At 42.3% G+C, this 26,131-nt stretch overlaps 1 protein-coding gene across 8 annotated transcripts in view; it reads left to right on the forward strand.

The window, feature by feature from the left end:
- The window catches only part of RTN4IP1 (reticulon 4 interacting protein 1), a 141,220-nt gene that overhangs the window by 91,904 nt on the left and 23,185 nt on the right, over nt 1–26,131 (forward strand). For 6 of the 8 annotated variants that reach the window (XM_086317514.1, XM_086317512.1, XM_086317515.1 and 3 more), the window contains 3 exons: nt 3,016–3,167; nt 7,003–7,071; nt 8,423–8,547. In XM_086317514.1, the coding sequence (XP_086173640.1) occupies nt 3,016–3,167; nt 7,003–7,071; nt 8,423–8,547 (346 nt within the window). Of the gene's footprint in view, nt 1–3,015; nt 3,168–7,002; nt 7,072–8,422; nt 8,548–20,730; nt 25,691–26,131 lie in introns of those variants that run through there. The other 2 variants (XM_086317517.1, XM_086317516.1) reach the window with 2 other exon arrangements.

The raw sequence follows: 26,131 nt of genomic DNA on the forward strand, positions 1-26,131 counted from the left end.
TGAGCAATTTTTAAAAGCATTTTGTCTTTGTTTAGATCTTTTAACACATTATTGACCAGGGGATTTTTGTAGAAATCAGTGCCTGTGACCAGCAATTTTATTAAAAATCTCTGGTCAATAATGTTCGAGTGACAAAAGACATATTAATACATCTCCAGTCAATAAGTTGTTAACTTTTCATTTCTTTGAATGCACACGCACAGTTTATGTATTTGTGTTACATTGTACATTTTAATTTCAGTAGAATGGCTGAATCTGCACTTTCTTGGCTGCTATTTAATAACACATTTTACTTTTATATAGTATTCTTGAGACATCATAGTTTTTTAATGACTTGAATGGGTAATATTATTTGTAGTTATCCTCTGTATTTCCTGCCCATGGATTCTTATTTGAGAATGTATGATTACTGTTGCAGAAGATACCTGAAATGGTAGCTTGGAGAAATGAAATTGTAAACTATAGGGAGCATTATTTCCCTTGACAAGAAAGCAAGGACATGTCTATTTTGAAAGATGAGAGCCACCTATTTTTCTGGAGATGGCTACTGTTGTTGGATATAAAATCATAAATCATATAAATGGGTAATGAAGTGAATTATCTTAAAATAGAAAAAAAAATTCAGCCAACAGCATCATACCAACAAAGTTTCGTTTCTTTAGATAAGATCAAAGCTTTTGAAACTGATGGCAGATTTAGGATTGTCCAGGTCGTTCCATCTCTGAACCAAACTGATCACCTCTAACAATGACACAGAACTGCTAAGGTTCCCCATTCACTGTCTCCAAGCAGATTCTCAGTTCCTAACTACCAGCTATTTCTGGATTTGGGACTAGTTTAGCTGGTACCAGTGAGCCAGGACTACTCAGTCGATATCCAAGTAACCGAGAAAACAGCCTTCTTTTGCAGGCTGTGAAGCTCAGAAAGGGACTGGAGTGGTTTTTTTTTTTTGGCAGCTTGAAAATTTTACTTGACTAAATTCCCACTTTTGTTGATCAAATCACATAGGAATTTCAGTGAATAATTGTTTTATTGTGTTTGAGAGGTGGAAAAGGAATAAGACAGGAAGACTAAAATGTGATTTTTGTGAGTATTACATGGGAAGTTATTTCCCCCCTGGTAGAATGCACTCCTAACTAGCCAGCTGGCATGTATCTAATATCGGCATGGTGGCCATCAGCTTAGATTTTTTGGGACTTGCCCAATTTTAAAATGCTTTCTTCCATGTGTCTTGATTTTTTATTAGAAAAACAACTTCTGCCCTCCCCTGTCAGCCTCTCTCCCTGTATTCTCTACCTCTTGCTGTATGGATTAAATGTCATTGTTCCCATATAAGGCCAGCCCTCCACCAAGGTTCTAGACCCCATGCCTGCTCACCCACTCAGGAGCATTGTTTCAGCAATTGTCTGCTTTATCTTCAGTGTTTCCCTTTCCACTGGATCACTCACATTGGCTGTTATTTCTCCACTCATAAAGAGGACCAAAAAAAAAAAGACTTAAAAGTCCTTCAGTGGGCTTCCCTGGTGGCTCAGGTGTGAAGAATTCGCCTGCAATGCAGGAGACCAGGGCTTGATCCCTAGGTTGGGAAGATCCCCTGGAGAAGGAAATGGCAACTCACTCCAGTATTCTTGCCTGGAGAATCCCATGGACAAAGGAGTCTGGTGGAGTACAGTCTGTGGGATCACAAGAGTCGGACACAATGTAGCAACTAAACCACCACCACCCACCACCAAACATCTTCCATCTCACTTTCCCTTCTCCACTGCCCCATTTTCCCACTCTCTATAGCAATACTCTCAATATTTGGAAGAGTTGAATGTTCTCATGGTGTTCAGTTCCTCATTCCCATACTCTGTCACCACATGCCATAGCAACTGCTCCTAAAAAGGTCACCAAGCTGTGCTGTTGGATCCTATATTTTGTTTTGGGGGGGAATTTTTTTTTGTTTCTTAAAGGTCTATTGGCAGCTCCTGACCTTGTTTGAAAACTTTCTTCCCTGGCAGCAGCATCTGACTTCTTTAAATGGCCCTCTTCACTTGACTTTCTGGATACCTTTTCATTAGCCAAGCCTTCTTGGGCTCCTTTGCTGGTTTCTCCTCATCGTTAAGATCTGATGAGGATGAGTGGGAGAAAAGGGGAGACTTTCAGAATGGTTTAGTGATTCTGGAGCATGAATTGCGGTGCATGACCCTAAAAAGATGAGCAAATTGCTTATCTAGGAGAGCCTCACGTAGCAGAAATGTTCTCAGGAGGATGTCAAGCAGAAAAGATGACTGCAGACACTTTTGTGCCTTAGGAAAACCATTTTATGTGTGGATGATGTGTAATAAACTACTTTGGATTATTATATGTAGCCAATTTATTTTGAAAAACAAAAAAGTGATCAGAGGAACATTTTCAGTTCTGTTGATATTTATGTAAATATTCTTAAATTAAAAAGATATATAATAATGCAATCAGCCTGATTTAGCATATCGGAGTTGATGCAACCAAGTGGTTCTTTTCCATCTGGGAATCTTACACTTAACCCAGAGGTGTTTTAGAAACATTTTTGGGGAGACAGGGACAATTACTCGTAGACCAGTGTGTTAGTATCAGATACTATACCTATGCCTTATTTATTTTGTCAGACAACTTTGACATTTATCTACTTTACCAGACTTGGCTTCAAATGATTTCGTGTTGAAAAAGTTCATGAATGAGTAAATTAATAAGGAAACCAACTTCAAAGACCAGTTCTGAAGACCGTTTCAGAATTAGAATTTCAAAAAGTGATTGTTAATTAACTATAGTCCAATATAAAATTTCTTTAAAAGTGATTATAACTTTCCTAGTAATTTCCTTTGAAAGGAACAACACTCATTGTTTTTATGCTTTCCTGTGTGATGGTAAAAAATTTGTAAGATTGATTATAATCTACTTCTTGAGGATCTAGAATTGTACCTGGCCCATAACTGCAGCAGTTTTGAAAGCATCTCATTCTTTTGAAAGAAAAAAGTAAATTGTATCTTCTAGGTGGTTATGGAGCCACAGCTTTAAATATGAAACGTGATCCTTTACATGTTAAAATCAAAGGAGAAGAATTTCCTCTGACTCTGGGTCGGGATGTGTCTGGTGTGGTGATGGAGTGTGGACTTGATGTAAGGTACTTCAAACCTGGAGATGAGGTGAGTTATCACATTCCACTATTCCTTTTCAAAATTGGCTGGTTTCATTCTCCTGCTTTTGGAAGTATATTCCATATCACTGACCTTTTCTTCTTCTTTTCAACAAATACACTGAGCTTTGGCTGGAACCCTCCTTTTCTTGGTTCAGTTCATGATTCTGTTTCCTGGTTCTGTCACAATAGCTTGCTGTGCTTGAACATTCTAAAGCTAGTGCCTGAGAATTGCAAGTCTTTAGGATATATGTGGGAAAGGAGGCTCAAGAGGGAGGGGATATATGCATACTTAGAACTGACTCGTGGTGTTGTGCAGTGGAAAGCAGCACAGCGTTGTAAAGCTTATAAAGCAATTACCCTCCTATTAAAAAAATTTTTTTAAGAAAAAATATACAAGTGAAAACAAGATATGATTGGGACTTTTTAAGTCTTTAAATGACAATTTTATCTTATGAGTTAGATGGTTTTGAAATAGCTAAAGGGTGATATAATCACCTGTCCCTTGTCACTTTGAACTTTTATACAAAGAAATTAAAGTCAGCTCATAATAATAGCACTGTTCCAGTTGTTTTTCATTAAAAAAAAAAAAAAAACTAATTTAATCTCTGTGAAGTGAGTACAGTTAGGCCAGTCTACAGATGAGACTTAAGCTGTAAAGAGGTCCCACAGCAAATAAGTGATAGAAGCCAGGATTAAAGCTCCGGAGAACATGTTCTTGCTGGTGTTATACTGCTGCTGCTGCTGCTAAGTCGCTTCAGTTGTGTCCAACTCTGTGCAACCCCATAGATGCCAGCCCACTAGGCTCCTCTGTCCCTGGGATTCTCCAGGCAAGATACTGGAGTGGGTTGCCAATGCCTTCTCCAGCTGGTGCTCTAAGTAGTGAGTAAATACAGCAGGATTTACTGCTGCCTACCTCCAATGTCAACTAAAATGGACTGGAATGGGTGAATTTAACTCAGATGATCATTATATCTACTACTGATGGCAAGAATCCCTTAGAAGAAATGGAGTAGCCCTCATAGTCAACAAAAGAGTCCAAAATGCAGTACTTGGAAGCAATCTCAAAAATGACAGAATGATCTCTGTTTGTTTCCAAGGCAAACCATTCAGTATCACGGTGATCCAAGTCTATGCCCTGACCAGTAATGCTGAAGAAGCTGAAGTTGAACAGTTCTGTGAAGACCTACAAGAGCTTCAAGAGCTAACACCCAAAAAAGATGTCCTTTTCAATATAGGGGACTGGAATGCAAAAGTAGGAAGTCAAGAAACACCTGGAGTAACAGGCAAATTTGGCCTTGGGAGTACAGAATGTAGCAGGGCAAAGGCTAATAGAGTTTTGCCAAGCGAATTCTCTGGTCATAGCAAACACCCTCTTCCAACAACACAAGAGAAGACTCTACACATGGCCATCACCAGCTGGTCAATACTAAGATCAGATTGATTATGTTTTTTGCAGCCAAAGGTGGAGAAGCTCTATACAGTCAGCAAAAACAAGACTGGGAGCTGACTGTGGCTCAGTTCATGAGCTCTGTATTGCCAAATTCAGACTTAAATTGAAGAAAGTAGGGAAAACCAGTAGACCATTCAGGTATTACCTAAATTTAATCCCTTACAATTATACAGTGGAAGTGACAAATAGATTCAAGGGATTAGATCTGATAGAGCGCCTGATGAACTGAGGATGGAGGTTTGTGACATTGTACAGGAGACAGGGATCAAGACCATCCCCAAGAAAAATGCAAAAAAGCAAAATGGCTGTCTGAGGAGGCCTTACAAATAGCTGTGAAAAGAAGAGAGGCAAAGAGCAAAGGAGACAAGGAAAAATACACCCATTTGAATGCAGAGTTCCAAAGAATAGCAAGGAGAGATAAGAAAGCCTTCCTCAGTGATCAATGCAAAGAAATAAGAGGAAAACAATTGGAATGACTAGAGATCTCATCAAGAAAATTAGAGATACAAAGGGAACATTTCATGCAAAGATGGACTCAATAAAGGACAGAATTGGTATGGACCTAATAGAAGCAGAAGATATTAAGAAGAGGTGGCAAGAATACATAGAAAAACTGTAAAAAAAGATCTTCACGTCCCAGATAATCACGATGATGTGATCACTCACCTAGAGCCAGACATCCTGGAATGCAAAGTCAACTGGGCCTTAGGAAGCCACTGCGAACAAAGCTAGTGGAGGTGATGGAATTGCAGTTGAGCTATTTCAAATCCTAAAAGAGGATGCTGTGAAAGTGCTGCACTCAATAAGCCAGAAAATTGGGAAAACTCCGCAGTGGCCACAGGACTGGAAAAGGTCAGTTTTCATTCCAATCCCAAAGAAAGGCAATGCCAAAGAATGGTCAAACTACCACACAATGCACTCATCTTACACACTAGTAAAGTAATAACTCAAAATTCTCCAAGCCAGGCTTCAACAGTATGTGAACCGTGAACTTCCAGATGTTCAAGCTGGATTTAGAAAAGGCAGAGGAACCAGAGATCAAATTGCCAGTATCCGTTGGATCACTGAAAAACAAGAGAGTTCCAGAAAAACATCTACTTCTGCTTTATTGACTATGCCAGAGCCTTTGACTGTGTGGATCACAACAAACTGTGGAAAATTGTGAAAGAGATGGGAATACCAGACCACCTGACCTGCCTCTTGAGAAATCTGTATGCAGGTCAGGAAGCAACAGTTAGAACTGGACATGGAACAGACTGGTTCCAGATATGGAGAGGAATATGTCAAGGCTGTATATTGTCACCCTGCTTATTTAAGTTATATGCAGAGTACATCATGAGAAATGCTGGGCTCGAAGCACAAGCTGAAACCAAGATTGCTGGGAGAAATATCAGCAACCTCAGATATGCAGATGACACTACTCTGATGGCAGAAAGTGAAGAACTAAAGAGCCTCTTGATGAAAGTGAAAGAAAGGAGAGTGGAAACAGTTGGTTTAAAGCTCAACATTCAGAAAACTAAGATTATGGCATCTGGTCCCATCACTTCATGGCAAATAGATGGGGAAATGGTGGAAACAGTGTCAGACTTTATTTTGGAGGGCTCCAAAATCACTGCAGATGGTGACTGCAGCCATGAAATTAAAAGACGCTTACTCCTTGGAAGAAAAGTTATGACCAACCTAGATAGCATATTCAAAAGCAGAGACGTTACTTTGCCAACAAAGGTCCATCTAGTCAAGGCTATGGTTTTTCCATAAGTCATGTATGGATGTGAGAGTTGGACTATAAAGGAAGCTAAGTGCCAAAGAATTGATGCTTTTGAACTGTGGTGTTGGAGAAAACTCTTGAGAGTCCCTTGGACTGCAAGGAGATCAAACCAGTCCATCCTAAAAGAAATCAGTCCTGAATATTCATTGGAAGGACTGACGCTGAAGCTGAAACTCCAATACTTTGGCCACCTGATGGGAAGAATTGACTCATTTGAAAAGACCCTGATTCTGGGAAAGATTGAAGGCAGGAGGAGAAGGGGACAACAGAGGATGAGATGATTGGATGGCATCACTGACTCAATGGACATGAGTTAGAGTAAACTCCAGGAGTTGGTGATGGACAGGGAGGCCTGGTGTGCTGCGGTCCATGGGGTTGCAAAGAGTTGGACGTGACTGAGTGACTGAACTGAACTGAACTAAACTGACCTCCAATGTGGTTTGACTTGGTAAATCCAGAATCATTCTAAATAATACATTGATATCATGTGAAAATAACTGTTGTTTGGTGGGTTGTGGACTTGTGCTTTTTCTCACAGGGTGTGGGGTATGTATTGGGGAACACTGTCATGCTTAGCTTTGTTTTAAAAAGATCTGTTTCTAACGAACAGTGTGTGTGTTTCAGGTCTGGGCTGCAGTTCCTCCCTGGAAACAAGGCACTCTCTCAGAATTTGTTGTTGTCAGTGGGAATGAGGTAACTCGCTGGTTCTGTGCTGAAATGCTATTGGAAAGTAGAAACAAAGACTGACAACAATCTCTGACATAATTGTTTTTTTTTGTTTGTTTGTTTGTTTTTTTGAGATCAGGTTCAAGTTTTATGGGTGGTTTCAAAAGAACTGAGAGAAAAGGAATTTTTAAAAATATTTTAAGATGTATTGGATGTCATTTAAATAGTGCTGCCTGCCAGAGCGGTTATCTGTATCTTGTGGAGCAGGGATTTGTGAGATCTAGAAGCCCTGCTGTGTTCTTTGGTTTTATCCTCAGTGTAAATTGTTGAAAGCAAATATACCAAATGGAGCATACTGATTCATCATAAATGGAAGCATTGGAAGTATCAAGCTGTTTCAAATAACTTTCAAAACAGGAGTCTAATCAAATGCAGTCAGGAGGCCTGACAGTTTAATTAGAAAGAAAGGGGTTAATATTAAGGAAATTGGCTGCAGAAGGGAGAGTAGGAGGGGGAGAGGGGTATTACTGAGATTAGAAAAGTCTGGAAAGATTGTGCTGTATGTTCAGTTGTGCCCTACTCTTTGTGACCCCATGTACTATAACCCGCCAGACTCCCCTGCCATGGGATTTTCCAGGCAAGAACACTGGAGTGAGTTGCCGTTTTCCTCCTCCAGGGGATCTTCCCACCCAGGGATCTAACCTGCATCTCCTGTGTCTCCTGCATTGCAGGTGGATTATTTACCCACTGAGTGGGAGTAAAGGAAACAGCTAATCACAAAAACAAATTAGAATGTATTTATGAGGGCTCAAGGTGTATTTGGATTTGTTTCTGGCCATAGTTAGGACTAATGGGATTGTTGAATGTGGTCTTGTTGTGAAGAATTAAACAGCTGTATCCAATAATGTAACCTATAAAACCTTACTGACCCTCTGCTTGGCAGATTGAGTCATTTGGATAAATTCCTTAGGAATAATCTTAGAGTAGGGTTTATGATCGGAGAAGGCAATGGCACCCCACTCCAGTACTCTTGCCTGGAAAATCCCATGGACAGAGGAGCCTGGTAGGCTGCAGTCCATGGGGTCGCTAAGAGTCGGACATGACTGAGTGACTTCACTTTTCACTTTCATGCATTGGAGAAGGAAATGGCAACGCACTCCAGTATTCTTGCCTGGAGAATCCTAGAGACAGAGGAGCCTAGTGGGCTGCCATCTATGGGGTCGCATAGAGTCGGACACAACTGAAGCAACTGAAGCGACTTAGCAGCAGCAGCAGGGTTTATGATAATCACCGAACCTGGCAGACTGTTACGTATACTTAATTGTGTTCATAGGTTCACAAGTCATTGCTTATTTTTGACTGTTGTCCTCAAATCTAGGTCTCTCACAAGCCCAGGTCACTCACTCATACTCAAGCCGCCTCCCTGCCGTACGTGGCTCTCACAGCGTGGTCTGCCATAAACAAGGTTGGTGGCCTGAACGACAGGAATTGCACAGGAAAACGGTGAGCGTCAGTGGTAGCACCTAAAACTCCCTTCTTTACTTTGGTGATGTCTTTGCAGAAGATGTGTCAGAAGCATCAAAACTAGGCTCACTTACATGAGCAGAATTGTGCTAACATTTCAAACAATTTCTAAGGAACTCTTGTGCCCATTTTTTTTTTTTCAATCTCATTCTGTTGATTCTTAGCTCAATCAGTTGAAAATTAAAAAAAAATACATAGATGGACGTTAGGAGTCTAAGCCTTCTAAAATGATGCAAAATTTTTGTATGTGAGTCTCTGGGAAGAAGATCCATGGCTTTCATCAGATTCCTAAAAAAACATGAAGAATGACTTAACTTATGGTTTTTGAAGAATGATTTCGAGGCACCAGTGTTTTTTTCCTGCCTTTGCTAGGCCTGGCTCTCCCACTGGCAGATTTCTATGAAAAATAGATACACAGCCCTTGAACACTGTTGTGCCCTCTTAGGCTCTGCACTCTCTCAGGCTCCTTTAGGCAGTTTTGGTGCTTCCAGAACTTGCAGGTAGGTTTGTTGGGTTTGCAGAAATACAGCAACAATGCTTTAGATGCTCTTGAGTTCATATTCAAGAACTTTCTAGCCCACTTGGGCACTTCATCTTTGTGAGTTTTTAGGAGTTCAGTGAGGTAACACATACAAAGTCAGCGGCACAGGTTGTAGTCGAAAGGCACACAGTATCTGGTGGTGCTGTTATTAACAGTGGCTACTGTATTCTTTGTGTTTCACAGAGTTGGCAGCGTAGAGAAAACTGATGCTTTTATTATTTGGTAAGAAAACTAGAACCATTCAGTGATTGTGGTGAAGCAGGGGGTTGCAGGTGGAATTTTTCGTTTCCTTATTACTAAAGGTTGTGCTGGAAAAACAATTGAAGTTCTGTGTCATTCTCTACTCCTGTTGTTATGAAACATTGCACTTTACCTTTAAGTTTAGTGAAAGCTTAATAGCTGCTTTTTCTGAAAGCCGCATAAAGGCTGTTCATCTAATGAGGTGCTATCCTTCATTGTAGAATTGAACGCAAATATTTATTCAAAAGGTCAACCCTGTTTAATTTTTAAGCTTTTGAGGCTTATCGTTCTTGAAGTTGCCATTTTGGCCCAACACTTTGTTTAAATTAGTTTGACCATGTAGATCTTTCTAATGGTTTGTCTCAGTTAATAACCTTGGAAAAATCATAGGCAGGATTTTTAGACATTTATTATTATTGTAGGCTCTGCAGTGACATTGATTCTTTGCTTTCTTTTTCCTTAAAAAGCATTTAGATTTCTATGCCCACGTGACCACTCTGGGTAGAGAGCACTCATTACTTTGCTGGTTCGGGCTCTTTGGGCATACCTTTTTTTTTTTTTTTTTAGTATTCTGTAGAAAATGAGTTAGAAACAGAGCTAGCTGTCTCTTCTTGTGCCAGTTGATCGTGTGCTTTGTGGGTATTATATTGTCTTCTGTTTAAGCAATAATGGCTTGTAACTGGGCAAGTAGAGGCCTGGGTTCCTCTCTCTGCTACTAACTAATCAGCTGCCCACAGGCATGCATGTTGTGGCCTCTGCTGTTTCCACCAAGGTACTGAGAGTAGGACAGTGTAGGCTTTTGGGTGGGCTTTGAGAACCGGAAAGTTTTATACCTTATAAAAGTGATTTAAACGTTACGTTGAATCTGTGCACACTGATTTAGCCATGTGTTAACCACCCTGGAGCAAAACCCACTGTAAAGAGGCTCACCGGCTTCCGTCATGGACTTCTGTCTCATTCCCACCTGTGCAGGGGCTCAGAATGCCTTTGCTGTGTGAGTGGCAGTGGGAACCTGGTCCTTGGTGCTCTGGGAGATTTCAGTTTACTGAGATTACTGCACACGATGGTAATAATGCCTCCCTCTCCAACTGCTTGCTTGTGAGAATCACATGGGAGATGTGAGCCTTAAAGTACTGTAAAAATACTTCTACATGAGGAGGTTACTGTTGTAGTGGGGTTTTACTAACGTAAACCCAGAGGTTCCAGTGTCCAAAGTGACTTTTTTCAGTTTGACTATCCTTTGTGATTGGTGGAGCATATTATGGCTTCTCAGTCCATTTTGAAGGAGATCAGCCCTGGGATTTCTTTGGAAGGAAATGATGCTAAAGCTGAAACTCCAATACTTTGGCCACCTCATGTGAAGAGTTGACTCATTGGAAAAGACTCTGATGCTGGGAGGGATTGGGGGCAGCAGGAGAAGGGGACGACAGAGGATGAGATGGCTGGATGGCATCACTGACTCGATGGACCTGAGTCTGAGTGAACTCCGGGAGTTGGTGATGGACAGGGAGGCCTGGCGTGCTGTGCTTCATGGGGTCGCAAAGAGTCGGACACGACTGAGCGAGTGAATTGAACTGCCCTGAAGCAATAATTACTCCTTTACTATTAGCTATTGGCATTAAGGCAGTCTTTAGTTTGCACCAAAGTAAGTCAGTGTTTGTCATCCAGCACGAACACTGTTTTTCTAACTAACTGATTAAAAAAAAACTCTAAACCTAACAATGACAAAACACCCACCTTGGAAGATTTTTACAGGATTTCTTTGTAACGTACAGCTTTTTGAAACTAAGACAAAGCTTTCTAAGGCCTCGATGGTGTTTCGCTTTTCCTTTTTTGTTCTGTCATTATATTTTTGCCACAACTGAGCATCAGTAAACCAAGGGAATAACTTAATATTGATGTTATGTCATTTTTGCCCACGCTTTGGTATCACTAGGGAAGTCACATGAAATGATTTCCTTGTTATCAGCCCATCTGTAGTTTCTTCATGACTTATTCAGTAGGAACCCATAGATAACTTAGAGTTCTCAAGATGAATAGAACTTTAAAAAAAAGTGGTTACACCAGGTATTTTTGAGAAAGGGTTCTATCTGATGGTTATATTTATCAGTAGTGTCATGCTCTGCCTGAAATACATCTCTTGCTAGAAAGTTACACTTCACTCTTTGACAGAAGTATTAGAAAGTGTTAGAAATTGAACTATTCCTCTGCAAAATAAATTCACTTCTAAATTGTGTATACCTGAAACTCAAGGCAGTGGCTTTAGGAATGCTCTTCCCTGTTTCTTGTTTGAGATTAGACTTTAAGACAGTAAAATTGTGTCATGGAAGTGTAAATGAGGTGTCTGATTAATTCTGTTTATAGAGTTAGGCTGAAACATGAAACATTGGATTTCCCCACCATATGCCTGTACCAGTAATCACACCAGTTTCCTTCTTTCTGCTGCCTTTACCTGCCTGTCCTTCACCCTCCTACCCACCTGCTTCTCTCTGCTGTCCACCCCCACCACCCCTGGGCACTTCTGGGTTTGCATTTGCACCTGACTGGGTTGTACTGGGGAGAGCGGACAGGGGCAGGAGAAAGTGCACCTGCTGGAAGAATTCCTGGGGTTGGGAGGAAGTGCAGAAGGAAGGGTGCAGCCCTGGCCTGGCCGGTGTGCGGCCATGGGTCAGGTGTCTACCCTTGACCTGTTTTCCAGGGAGCTCTGAGGGCTCAGCTAAAGGAGTCAGTAGAAAACTCTTACCTAAACATTGGTGGTTTACAGATAGTTACCACTCGCTCTCCCCACCCCCTGCCACCTGGAAAACTCTCTTGTGATGCACTGGAACCTCAATTCCAGCCTGGCCAAGCAGCGGCAGGCGTTCTCATGGGTCACAGCTGACCGAGCTGTCAGCCCAACAATGCTTTTCAGTTCTTCCAGTTTGACCTCAGAAGTCTCCAGCACTGTAAACCGCTTTCATTATGCTCACTTTTTCCATGGTTTCAGGGACATTAGACACCTTTAGTTTTCTTCTTGCCTTTTCAACCAGTTCTTGTATTTTTTAAAGGCTCCCTTTATTTCTCCCCCAGCCCTTTAACCATCACTGTTTTCTAGTCATCCCTTCCTCTGTCTCCTAAGGTACTCTCATCTGCTCCCAGCTTCTTTTTGTGTTTTGGTGATTTGCAGATCCCTGTTTCTAATTCCAGCCTCTCTACTTAGTCCCATTCAGTTAGATGTTCCCATTGTAGCTGAAACTCAACTTGTGCAAAACAAGACTTACTGACTGCCACCCTGACTCTTCTTCTGTATGCCTACTGTCAGTTAACTGATTTTCCATAAGCCAAACTTGGTATTGTTCGCCACCCAGCTCCTCTCCCACTGCTGTGCTCTCCCTTATTGTCCATGTCATGTAAAATTTAGGATGGTTGTCAGAATTGGAAAAATGTCTTCCAGCTTTCTTTACGAGCTGTAAAATTTCAGGTCCTCTCACGTTTTCTTGTGCACTGCATAAGCCCAAAATACATTTTGATTGACAACCTTCATTAACTGTTGTTCAGTCGCTAAGTCACGTCCAACTCTCTCTGATCCCATGGACTGTAGCACACGAGGCTCCTCTGTCCTTCAGTATCCTGGAGTTTGCTCAAATTCATGTCCATTGAGGCGGTGATGCCATCTAACCATCTCATCCTCTGCAGCCTAACCTCTTCCCTGTGAAAGTGAAGGCTGCTCATTTGTGTCCCACTCTTTGTGCCCTCATGGACCATGGGATTCTCCGGGCCAGAACACTGGAGTGGGTAGCTGTTCCCTTCTCCAGGGGATCTTCCCAACCCAGGGGTCGAACCCAGGTCTCCCACATTGCAGGCGGATTCTTTACCAGCTGAGTCTCCAGGGCAGCCCAAGAATACTGGAGTGGGTAGCCTATTCCTTCTCCAGCAGATCTTCCCGACCCAGGAATCAAACCAGGGTCTCCTGCATTATAGATTCTTTACCAGCTGAGCTACCAGGGAAGCCCAAGAGTGGTGTTAAATGACAGAAATAATACAATTTAGTAGCAAGTGTGATGTCCTTTAATCAAGGGAAAACAATCCATGGATTGGGAAGTGCAGTGCCTCACAAGCTCTCTTCCCGAGGGAATTTGGGCACAAGTGACACTTATGCAGCCTTAGAAGTGGCAACACGGAAACTGGGTATGGGGGGGTGATTTCTCTATAAGACTAGCCATTCCTCTTAACACCACGCACCTCAGATTGGGACTTGACCTCACAGTCTTCCAACTGAGATCACATACCTGGTTTCAGCACTCAGTGAAGCTCAGGTTCTTGACGTCTCATTGCAGAAAGAATTCAGTGAGAGACAAAGTGATAGATAAGAAGTGGATTTATTTAAAGAGAAACACACTCCACAGACAGTGTGGGCCATCTCAGAATGTGAGTTGTTGTTCAGTCACTCAGTTGTGTCTGACTCTTTGCTCTCCCATGGACTGAAGCACACCAGTCTTCCCTGTCCTTCACCATCTCTTGGAGTTTGCTCAAACTTCTGTCCTTTGAGTCGGTGATACTGTCCAACGATCTCATCCTCTGTTACCTCCTCCTCCTCCTGCCCTCAATTTTTCCCAGCATCAGGGTCTTTTCTAATGAGTCAGCTCTTTGCATCAGGTGGGCAAAGTATTGGAGCTTCAGCTTTAGCATCAGTCCTTCCAATGAACACCCAGTACTGATCTCCTTAGGATGGACTGGTTGGATCTCCTTGCAGTCCAAGGGACTCTCAAGAGTCTTCTTCAACACCACAATTCAAAAGCATCAATTCTTCTGCACTCAGCTTTCTTTATAGTCCAACTCTTACATCCATACATGACTACTGGAAAAACCATAGCCTTGACTAGACAGACCTTTATTGGCAAAGTAACGTCTCTGCTTTTTAATATGCTGTCTAGGTTAGTCCAGAGAAGGCAATGGCAACCCACTCCAGTGTTCTTGCCTGGAGAATCCCAGGGATGGGGGAGCCTGGTGGGCTGCCATCTCTGGGGTCGCACAGAGTCGGATAGAACTGAAGCGACTTAGCAGTAACGGCAAACTAGGTTGGTCATAACTTTTCTTCCAAGGAGTAAGCGTCTTTTAATTTCATGGCTGCAGTCACCATCTACAGTGATTTTGGAGCCCCCCCAAAATAAAGTCTGTCACTGTTTCCACTGTTTCTCCATCTATTTGCCATGAAGTGATGGGACCGGATGCCATGATCTTAGTTTTCTGAACATTGAGCTTTAAGCCAACTTTTTCACTCTCCTCTTTCACTTTCATCAAGAGGCTCTTTAGTTCTTCTTCACTTTCTGCCATAAGGGTGGTGTCATCTGCATATCTGAAGTTATTGATATTTCTCTTGGCAATCTTGATTCCAGTTTGTGCTTCTTCCAGCCCAGTGTTCCTCATGATGTACTCTGCATATAAATTAAATAAGCAGGGTGACAATATACAACCTTGACATACTCCTTTTCCTATTTGGAACCAGTCTGTTGTTCCATGTCCAGTTCTAACTGTTGCTTCCTGACCTGCATATAGGTTTCTCAAGAGGCAGGTCAGGTGGTCTGGGATTCCCATCTCTTTCAGAATTTTCCACAGTTTATTGTGATCCACACAGTCAAAGGCTTTGGCATAGTCAATAAAGCAGAAATAGATGTTTTTCTGGAACTCTTTTGCTTTTTCAATGATCCAGAAGATGTTGGCAATTTGATCTCTGGTTCCTCTGCCTTTTCTAAAACCAGCTTGAACATCTGCAAGTTCATGGTTCACGCATTGCTGAAGCCTGGCTTGGAGAATTTTGAGCATTACTTTACTAGCGTGTGAGATGAGTGCAACTGTGCAGTAGTTTGAGCATTCTTTGGCATTTCCTTTCTTTGGGACTGGAATGAAAACTGACCTTTTCCAGTCCTGTGGCCACTGCTGAGTTTTCCAAATTTGCTGGCATATTGAGTGCAGCACTTTCACAGCATCATCTTTCAGGATTTGAAATAGCTCAACTGGAATTCCATCACCTCCACTAGCTTTGTTCGTAGTGGTGCTTCCTAAGGCCCACCTGACTTCACATTCCAGGATGTCTGGCTCTAGGTCAGTGATCACACCATCGTGATTACCTGGGTCATGAAAATCTTTTTTGTGCAGTTCTTCTGTGTATTCTTGCCATGTTTTCTTAATGTCTTCTGCTTCTGTCAGGTCCATACCATTTCTGTCCTTTACTGATAGAATGTGGTCCACTGGAGAAGGGAATGGCAAACCCCTTCAGTATTCTTGCCTTGAGAGCCCCATGAACAGTACGTTTCTCCTTCACTGCTCATATAACCCATTGCTAGGTACCGTGACATCCAGTCTTACCATAGTAAAGTGCCGTGATGCCTTGTTTTGTTGCCATAGTGGGAAGTAGGAATATTCTTGGAAGGCATTCTTAAACCAGAGCAGCCTGTAATAACTCAACTCAGAAATTACTGTGCACCATGTCAGTGTTTCCCACTGAACCCAAAGCAATTGTATTTTTTCAAATCAAATGTAGCATCACCTGGCAAGAGAGGAAGTATTGCTATAATGGAGGGGAAGGTAGGAGTGGAAAGGGACAGCAGTTTTAACTGATTGTGGTTAGTAGGGGAAGAAAAATATTTTTCCCTCTACCCTTCTGAGTTCTCTACTGAGGCTTCTGTAATAAAAGATTAACAAGAGAAAAACAACCCAATTTATTAACGTGTATGCCTCCTGTATACATGAGAGATGCCCCCGGGAAGAATGAGTTACTCAAGGAGTTAGCTTAGAATTCAGGCTAAAATGCTGTCTTAAAGCTCAAGATAAAAGAAAAGTATAGGGAAGGCCAGTTGTGGAAAGTTTACCAGGAAAAGCAAGAATAAAATTCGTTATGCAACTTTAAGTTGGTGACTTCTCCCTTGATAAGGGTCTGAAGTTATCTCCAGGGATTAACCTTTGTCCTTCCTGGTAAAGAGCAGAGGGAGCACTTTTGTAAACTTCTGTCCTGCTTTTAGGCAGGTAGGAGTTGAGAGATTTCTTACATCTGCTTCTCAGTTGCCTTCAGCTCAGAATAATCCTTATGCCTAAGTGGCATGTTTTGGGGTGCCATGTTTATCAGCATATCTTACTTTTGTAAGTTTTACAAAAGCACGTATGTGTTACTTGAAAACTCAGTTCACCTCTTGGTGGGTGTCAAGTCAAAAGACACAACCAAGCCAAAGTTCAGGAGAAGGAAGGATTTATTATTACTTGCAGCAAGTAAGGAGGATACTGAGGTCTGTCACAAACAGTGTTGCTCTTTACAGCATAGGACCTTGCTTCTATCACCAGTCACATCCACAATTGGGTTTTGTTTTTGCTTTGGCTCCATCCCTTCATTATTTCTGGAGTTTTTTCTCCACTGATCTCCAGTAGCATATTGAGCACCTACCAACCTAGGGAGTTCCTCTTTCAGTGTCCTATCTTTTTGCCTTTTCATACTGTTCATGGGGTTCTCAAGGCAAGAATCCTGAAGTGGTTTGCATTCCCTTCTCCAGTGGACCACATTCTGTCAGACCTCTCCACCATGACCTGCCTGTCTTGGGTGGCCCTACAGGGCATGGCTTAGTTTCATTGAGTTAGACAAGGCTGTGATCCATGTGATCATATTGGCTAGTTTTCTGTGATTATGGTTTCAGTGTGTCTGCCGTCTGATGCCCTCTTGCAACACCTACCATCTTATTTGGGTTTCTCTTACCTTGGACTTGGGGTATCTCTTCATGGCTCATCCAGCAAAGTGCAGCCGCTACTCCTTACCTTGGAGGTCGGGTAGCTCCTCTCAGCTGCCACCCCTGACCTTGGACATGGGGTATTTCCTCTTGGCCACTTGCCGCTCCAGCGCCTCACAATAGAAGCAAGGTCCGATGCTGTAAAGAGCAGTATCGCATAGGAACCTGGAATGTTAGGTCCATGAATCAAGGCAAATTGGAAGTGGTCAAACAGGAGATGGCAAGAGTGAACGTTGACATTTCAGGAATCAGCAAACTAAAATGGACTGGAATGGGTGATTTTAAATCAGATGACCATTATATCTACTACTGTGGGCAAGAATCTCTTAGAAGAAATAGAGAAGCCATCATAGTTAACAGAAGAGTCCAAAATGCAGTACTTGGATGCAATCTCAAAAACAACAGACAGTTCCAAGGCAAACCATTCAATATCACAGTAATCCAAGTCTATCCCCTGACCAGTAACGCTGAAGAAGCTGAAGTTGAATGGTTCTATGAAGACCTATAAGACCTTTTGGAACTAACACCCCCAAAAAATGTCCTTTTCATTATAGGGGACTGGAATGCAAAAGTAGGAAGTCAAGAAACACCTGGAGTAACAGGTAAATTTGGCCTTGGAATATGGAATGAAGCAGGGCAAAGGCTAATAGAGTTCTGCCAAGAGAACACACTGGTCATAGCAAACACCCTCTTCCAACAACACAAGAGAAGACTCTACATATCGCTATCACCAGATGGTCAACACCAAAATCAGATTGATTATATTCTTTGCAGCCAAAGGTGGAGAAGCTCTATACAGTCAGCAAAAAAAAAGACAGGGAGCTGACTGTGGATCAAATCATGAACTCCTTATTGCCAAATTTAGACTTAAATTGAAGAAAGTAGGGAAAACCACTAGACCATTCAGGTATTACCTAAATTTAATCCCTTATAATTATACAGTAGAAGTGACAAATAGATTCAAGGGACTAGATCTGATAGAGAGAGTGCCTGATGAACTATGGATGGAGGTTTGTGACACTACAGGAGACAGGAATCAAGACCATCCCCAAGAAAAAGAAATGCAAAAAAGCAAAATGGCTGTCTGAGGAGGCCTTACAAATAGCTGTGAAAAGAAGGGAAGTGAAAAGCAAAGGAGAAAAGGAAAAATATACCCATTTGAATGCAGGGTATATTTGAATGCTATTCCACAGAATAGCAAGGAAAGATAAGAAAGGCTTCCTCAGTGATCAGTGCAAAGAAATAGAGGAAAACAATTGAATGGGAATGACTAGAGATCTCTTCAAGAAAATTGATACCAAGGGAACATTTCATGCAGATTTGGGCTCAATAAAGGACAGAATTGGTATGGACCGAACAGAAGCAGATATTAAGAAGACGTGGCAAGAATACACAGAACTATACAAAAAAGATCTTCATGTCCTAGATAATCACGATTGTGTGATCACTCACCTAGAGCCAGACATCCTGGAATGTGAAGTCAAGGGGGCCTTAGGAAGCCACTGCAAACAAAGCTGATGGAGGTGATGGAATTCCAGTTGAGCTATTTCAAATCCTAAAAGAGGATGCTGTGAAAGTGCTGCACTCAATATGCCAGCAAATTTGGAAAACTCCGCAGTGGCCACAGAACTGGAAAAGGTCAGTTTTCATTCCAGTCCCAAAGAAAGGAAATGCCAAAGAATGCTCAAACCACCACACAGTTGCACTCATCTCACACGCTACTAAAGTAATGCTCAAAATTCTCCAAGCCAGGATTCAACAATATGTGGACTGTAAACTTGCAGATGTTCAAGCTGGTTTTAGAAAAGGCAGAGGAACCAGAGATCAAATTGCCAACATCTTCTGGATCATTGAAAAAGCAAGAGAGTTCCAGCAAAACATCTATTTCTGCTTTATTGACTATGCCAAAGCTTTGATTGTGTGGATCACAACAAACTGTGGAAAATTCTGAAAGAGATGGGAATACCAGGACACCTGACCTGCCTCTTGAGAAATCTGTATGCAGGTCAGGAAGCAACAGTTAGAACTGGACATGGAACAACAGACTGGTTCCACATAGGGAAAGGAAAATGTCAAGGCTATATATTGTCACCCTGCTTATTTAACTTATATGCAGAGTACATCATGAGAAATGCTGGGCTCGATGAAGCACAAGCTGAAACCAAGATTGCTGGGAGAAATATCAGCAACCTCAGATATGCAGATGACACTACCCTGATGGCAGAAAGTGAAGAAGAACCTCTTGATGAAAGTGAAAGAGGAGAGTGGTAACAGTTGGTTTAAAGCTCAACATTCAGAAAACTAAGATCATGGCATCTGGTCCCATCACTTCATGGCAAATTGATGGGGAAACAGTGGAAACAGTGATAGACTTTATTTTGAGGGGCTCCAAAATCACTGTAGATGGTGACTGCAGCCATGAAATTAAAAGACGCTTCCTCCTTGGAAGGAAATTATGACCAAGCTAGACAGCATATTAAAAAGCATAGACATTACTTTGCCACAAAGGTCTGTCTAGTCAAGGCTATGGTTTTTCCAGTAATCATGTAGGAATGTGAGAGTTGGGCTATAAAGAAAGCTGAGCACCGAAGAGTTGATGCTTTTGAACTGTGGTGTTGAAGAAGACTCTTGAGAGTCCCTTGGACTGCAAGGAGATCCGATCAGTCCATCCTAAAGGAGATCGGTCTTGAGTGTCTGTTGGAAGGACTGATGTTGAAGCTGAAACTCCAGTACTTTGGCCACCTGATGCAAAGAGCTGACTCATTTGAAAAGACCCTGATTCTGGCAAAGATTGAAGGCAGGAGAAGAAGGGGACAACAGAGGATGAGATGGTTGGATGGCCTCACCGAGTCAATGGACATGAGTTTGAGTAAACTCCAGGAGTTGGTGATGGACAGGAACACCTGGCATGCTGCAGTCCGTGGGGTCACAAAGAGTCAGACAGCACTGAGGGACTGAACTGAACTGATCTGAACTGATCACAAACAAAATTGGAAAAGTTTTAAGCTAAGAGAATATGTGTATTCATGTAGGGACTTGGCCTTGGAAGCTTTGATTGATTACAATCACAAGAGCCAGAAAAAGTTGATGTCATCATTCCTTCAGTTCAGTTGCTCCAACTCTTTGTGTCCAACTCTTTGTGACCCCACGAACTGCAGCATGCCAGGCTTCCCTGTCCATCACCAACTCCTGCAGCTTGCTCAAACTCATGTCCATTTCGTCAGTGATGCCATCCAGCCATCTCATCCTGTGTCGAGGTTTCAGTTGATGTGGTCGTTAAGCTCTTCAGGCTAATCTTTATCACTGAAACAACTGGGAGTCTTTACCTTTGACATTGTAAACAACAATAGCAATTGACATTATCTTTGCTATTATTCCATGGGATTCCCTGGTGGCTCAGGTGGTAAAGCGTCTGCCCAGAATGGGGGAGACCCAGGTTCAATCCCTGTGTTGGGAAGATCCCCTGGAGAAGGAAATGGCAACCCACTCCAGTATTCTTGCCTAGAAAATTGCATGGACGGAGGAGCCTGGTGGGCTACAGTCCATGGGATTGCAAAGAGTTGGATGGGACTAGGAGACTTCACTTTCACTTTCTTGCTATTGTTACCTCTCTTGCCTGATAAGAGTTATTTCTGCATTCTTTTGTTCCCTTGAAAGTGAAAGTGTTAGTCACTCAGTGGTGTCCAATTCTTTGCAACCCCATGGATTGTAGCCCACCAGACTCCTGTCCATGGAATTCTGCAGGCAAGAATATTGGAGTGGATTGCCATTTCCTTCTCCAGGGGATCTTCCTGACCCAGGGATTGAACCTGGTAATTACTGAGACCTGTTTGCTCTCTGTATGTCTGTTGCGATTTTTACACCTGAACATTTTTGTGCTACCTTTGCAGAGTAGAGAGTCGTGAGAAAATGTTATAGGACAAGTACATGTGCTGCATGCAGTAAACTGAGAAAACTGCGCAAGGCCGGTTTTTTCTGGCTCCCCGCTTCATCTGGTCTTGGAGATCGGATGCTCTTTTCCCCCCGGCACAGGGCACACACCTTTACCGAGGGTCTCCTGGCCAGCTTCATGGCAGGTCAGAGAGTCCTTCCCGCATTTGCTGTTTCTCACATTCCTTCCGCTTAAAATATTCAGTCTGCCAAGGTGCTGTGTTTGGGGGTGGCATGTCCTGAACCCTGTTAGTTCCAGGGAAGAGCCTCCTCTGGCCTGCTACTTCTCTCATCCAGTCTCGTGTCGCCATCCCAAACGATCCTTCCCTCCATCTTACTCCCTCTGTTTTGTACCAGATGGAAGGAATCAGTGTCTTGGGATGGTTCCCAATGCCAGTCCTGTTTGGGGAGCTGTGTTCCCAGTACCCCAGGTTGAAATTCTGAATACATGTCTCATAGAACCATTGTGACCCTGTGTATGAGGTTTTTGGTCCATTATGGGTTAACTAAACCTTTTTAAAGGGCTACCCTGGGCATCTTGCCAAGATGTATAAGTAGCTTTGTTTTCATGGGAAAATGTGTTTAAAGTTCCAAACAGCTAATTTACACATGAACTCTTCTGTAAGTTGGGGAATGTCTGCATGAATTAGGGAGGCTTGGAAGGAGGGGACACACAAACCCAGACTGTCTTGGTCGCGCTTGGTTGATTTGTTTTGTAGCTCTTTTCCCTTATTCAGGTTGTTTCTCACTTACTTAAGGGAATAAATTTAGCATATTATGATATGCTTTCTTTCACCCATTTCCCCCCACCCCCCAGATTTAAGAGTTCTGGGTGAAACTAAAATGAGTTTATGTGTTTTCAGCCTCATCCTTATTTTTTTAAAGACCACTTGTTTCTATGGATGGAAGATTTAGCCATATTTAAATCAGTTCTGTTTCCGAGCCATTAGGGCTTAATGAAGGGCACTCTGCTCTTGTTATGTGACTTTTATTTTTATTTCCATTACAAGTATGTGGTCTGGGGAGAGCAGTCGTGACGGTCATATAGTTCTACGTTAGAAAGGCGAAGAAACTAAATATAAGCTTAAATTAGATTGGAAATGCCAGGTCTTGTTCATTAACTCCTGGAGTACACCTCTGTGATTATCGTTTCATTGCAGTGCATCTGAGGCCTAGAGATTCAGTTAATGAGAGCGTTGGGACTTGACCCCGCGTCTCCAGATACCCCGCCCTGGCATTTGAAGACTTCTGGGGCTTAGCCAGAATATAGAAATTTGAAAGGCAGTTCCCTACTTCTGGATCGCCTGCTGTTTTGTAGTGTGTTTCATATATTTTTTATTTGTAAGGTGATTAGTGTGTTGATGCCATGTCTCGTGAGATTGTGATACTGAAAATGTGACTGTATAGCCCTTAGGTGCCCAGATGCTGAATACAGAGTGACTCGGTCACAGTAAAGAAGTCAGCATTGCCTTAGTGCCTTAACGTATGTTTAGGGAGAGTGCAAAGACGGGCAGAAATGACAGAGGAAAATGAGAATCTAGGGTTTAAAATGCATTAGCAGCTTAATAATTATTCATATTTTCTTCCCCCATATTTTTTATCTGCCACAGTTCAGTTCCCACTGACTTCAAAAGAAGCTGGGCATATGGACTTAGTAAGAGAAGAATGTGATTAAAATTATTGGCGATTTTGAATTATAGTGCTTTTTGCAAAGAGTATTTCCTGGGTACTTGCTGTTTATAAACCAAGCAATACAGCACACTTTTCTTCACTGTGACAAATAGGCTTCTGCTTCAGTGAAGTCTGAATGTATCTTGTGACTATTACTGCAGCTGGAGTCTCAGTGTATCTTGTGACTATTACTGCAGCTGGGTAGAAAGTACTCCCACTCTATAGCACTGAAATGAAGGGCCGCTGGGGGTAAGGGACAGCAGGATTTTCTCTTTTTATTGAAAGTGCTTTGAAGAGTACAAGAGTTTGTTCAGTCATAGGGCTTCAAACCATGGAGTACTAGCTGACTTACTGTTGGCTTGAAAATATATTTGCCTGCTGTCCAATCTGGGGACTTTTCCTTCTTTAAAGAAAAGTACAGGCCCTGGTCAAGCCTGCACAAAACATGGAGCTTGCAGGACCAGAGAATGGCGTGTCCCCAGGCTGCTTCACACACAGACCATTGGTCTGTAGCACTCATTGGGCTTGTTCTTTGCCTGTTCTGCACTCACGGGCGCCATCAAGTGGCAGCATCAGGAACTGAAGCGGCCAACGCAGAACCACACCCTCTTCCACCAAGCACTGCTGAGAAACACAGTGTTGCTTTTTTATATGGAGGAGTGAGACTGTTTTGGATTAAGAGAGATGGGGGGAAGCTATGATCTAACAGCAATGAGGCTGGAGATGTGTCGGGCCATTGGATACCTGAGCAGCCATTCTATTTGTGTGTGTGTATGTGTGTGTGTGAAAGTTGCTCAGTCGTGTCCCAACTGTTTGTGACCCCATCGTCTCTACAGCCTTTGGAAATCTCCAGGCCAGAATACTGGAGTGGGTAGCCTTTTCCTTCTCCAGGGGATCTTCCCAACCCAGGGATGGAACCCAGGTGTCCAGCATTGCAGGCAGATTCTTTACCAGCTGAGCCACAAGGGAAGCCATTGTATTTGGTATCTCTTAATCCAGCATTCTTAGAACTAGAAATTCATTTCAAGCTTTTCTTTATTGGAAGAAACTTTAATGCAATTTTTCAAATAGCCAGGTGACTCCCACATTTAGGGTAGTAGCAGTTGTTGTTAATTGTCAGATATAATGCTGATTTAAATGATTTTTTAAAAATAATTTATATTTTTATTTTTGGCTGTGCTGGGTTTTCATGGCTGAGTGTGGGCTTTCTCTAGTTGTGCAGAGTGGAGGCTACTCTCTAGTTGCAGTTCACAAGCTTCTCACCATGGAGCGCAGGCTCAGTATCTGTGGCACACAGGCTTAATTGCCCCATGATATGTGGAATCTTCCTGGACCAGGGATCGACCTGTGTCCCCTGCATTGGCAGGCAGATTCTTAACCTCTGGACCACCAGGGAAGTCCGATGATTTTAAAGTCAAGCAACGTGGATCAGGCATCTGCTACACCAAGGGTAGTACGACCAGTGCTAGGCATATATAAGGTCTCTGTCCTTGAGGTTTGCAGAACGGCTTGGGCAGCAAGCATATGAATGAAAGTTAACAGCATGCCACACGCGCAGCATGGATATCAGGCTCAGGGGTATTGTTCAGACAAACAGGTATAGTTCACAAACTGTGAGCCTTTGCGGATAAGGAGATCTCAGCAGACAGTGAAGGCATCTGAGCACTTGAGACCTGGGCCAACATGCACGGGACTTGGGGTACATGCGAGGGGACCAGGGAGGCTCAGGTAGAGAGTCTGTTGTAGAAGTAGTTGAGAGGAAATCAGAGTTGCAAAAAGATAAGATTGTGAAGAACTTAAATGAGAGTTTGACCAAACTTATATTTCCAAAATAAGAGGGTAAAATATTCCATGGGTGAACTAATTGTTGGATGTATCTGTGAAGCAGTCTTAGTGTTCCCCCTCCCCTCCCCAACCATTTAGGAAGCATTAAGGCTATTAAATGTGTGAATTGAAGGATTCTTGGAAGAGTGTATCTTTAAAGTTTCTTTATTCTTTACAATTTATAATTCTGTGGAATTAAAAGTAACTCTTCTAAAAGGAGTATCTTTTCCAAAGAGACTTGTCTTAATTACATTTGATGGTGTTAATTTCAAAAGGAATAGCTGACTGAAAAATATTACCAGTAACTTCTAAGATCCAAAGGGTGACAGTCAGCCTTCTGTGATTTGGGTAAGAAAGAAAAAAATAAAATGAAAGTAGAGTTAAGATTATAAACACAATGTCTGTTCCAAGATCGGGTGTCCCTGCTTAAGCTAGGTGACAGAGTTCCCTGCGCTTTCCAGCAGCTGAGTCAAAGAGGGACCCACAGCCTGCAGTTACAGCGTTTTCAGTGACAGATAATACAAGCATAGCTACTGCCACAACTTAGTCTTCAGAAAAATGTTTTTTTTCCCGTGGTTATTCCATATGGCACTCCACAATTCTCATGAATTCTCTCAACAGTATCTCCTTAGCTAATGCAGTATCAGCTATCAAATAGTAACTTTTGTAATGTCTCTCAGCCTAGACTGGTAACAGAACACCAAAGTGCAATTCAGTACAGTTTTCTGAGGATTTGAATCTCTGCAGTCAGAGGAAGGCAGTTCACCGGAGCGCTAGCTTAATTCAAGAATGAAATGTAAGAATATGTAAAGCAGTCATTCTTGACTAGTGAGTCTCTTTTGAATCATACCTTCTTTGGGAACTTGGTGATAAGTCTGACGGATCCCTCTTCTCCCCAGTGCACTTAGGCGTGGTCTCACCAAACTTTGCATGTTATTTGAGTCAGTTCACAGTTTCAGGGGGTACACCCTCACAGCCCTCAGCGGCACTCATCCACAAACCCCAGGCTGCACACCCTTGATCTGGAGAGGCAGGAAGACTACACACGGTGAGCAAACACGGTGAAAACCTGGAGCGCAAGCATGTTTGCACTGATAAATCAGATTCATCTGCTTTAACAAGAAACCACACTGAAGATAAGATTGGTTTCCCTTTATGAAAGCTGGTGAGCGTGATGGGACGTGTCTGAACAAAAGACGTTTATTCTGCTTTGGCAAGAATGTGGTCAGGAATGTGATTTTTCTTAGAGAGCAGCTGAATATTGTGTAGCACACTGAAAAGGATCCCAGAGCTTGCTCCTAGAGAGAAGGCTCTAGTAATTTAAGCCTAGAAAAATGATAAGGCAAATGTTACCAACAACCGTCTGAGCTACTTTTAAAAATACAAATCATTAGTGTATTTGATATTTTGTATTTTTGGTAAAGAATTCATAGTATGTCTAACTTTGAGCATTTATGGATTCTTGGTGAACCTGATAAATAAAAACCTTGTGTAATAGAATCTTGGGAAGCTGAATGTTTGCTTTGGGGATTTTCTTTGAGCCAGTTACATGTTGAAAACATCTTGTTTGTTTATTCAGTTATGTTGGCTTAATATCTCATGATAG

This window comes from Bos grunniens, chromosome 9 (assembly GCF_055505025.1).
Source record: "Bos grunniens cultivar Pamir isolate PY7600 chromosome 9, Bosgru_T2T1.0, whole genome shotgun sequence".
In the NCBI taxonomy this organism is placed as follows: Eukaryota; Metazoa; Chordata; class Mammalia; order Artiodactyla; family Bovidae; genus Bos; species Bos grunniens.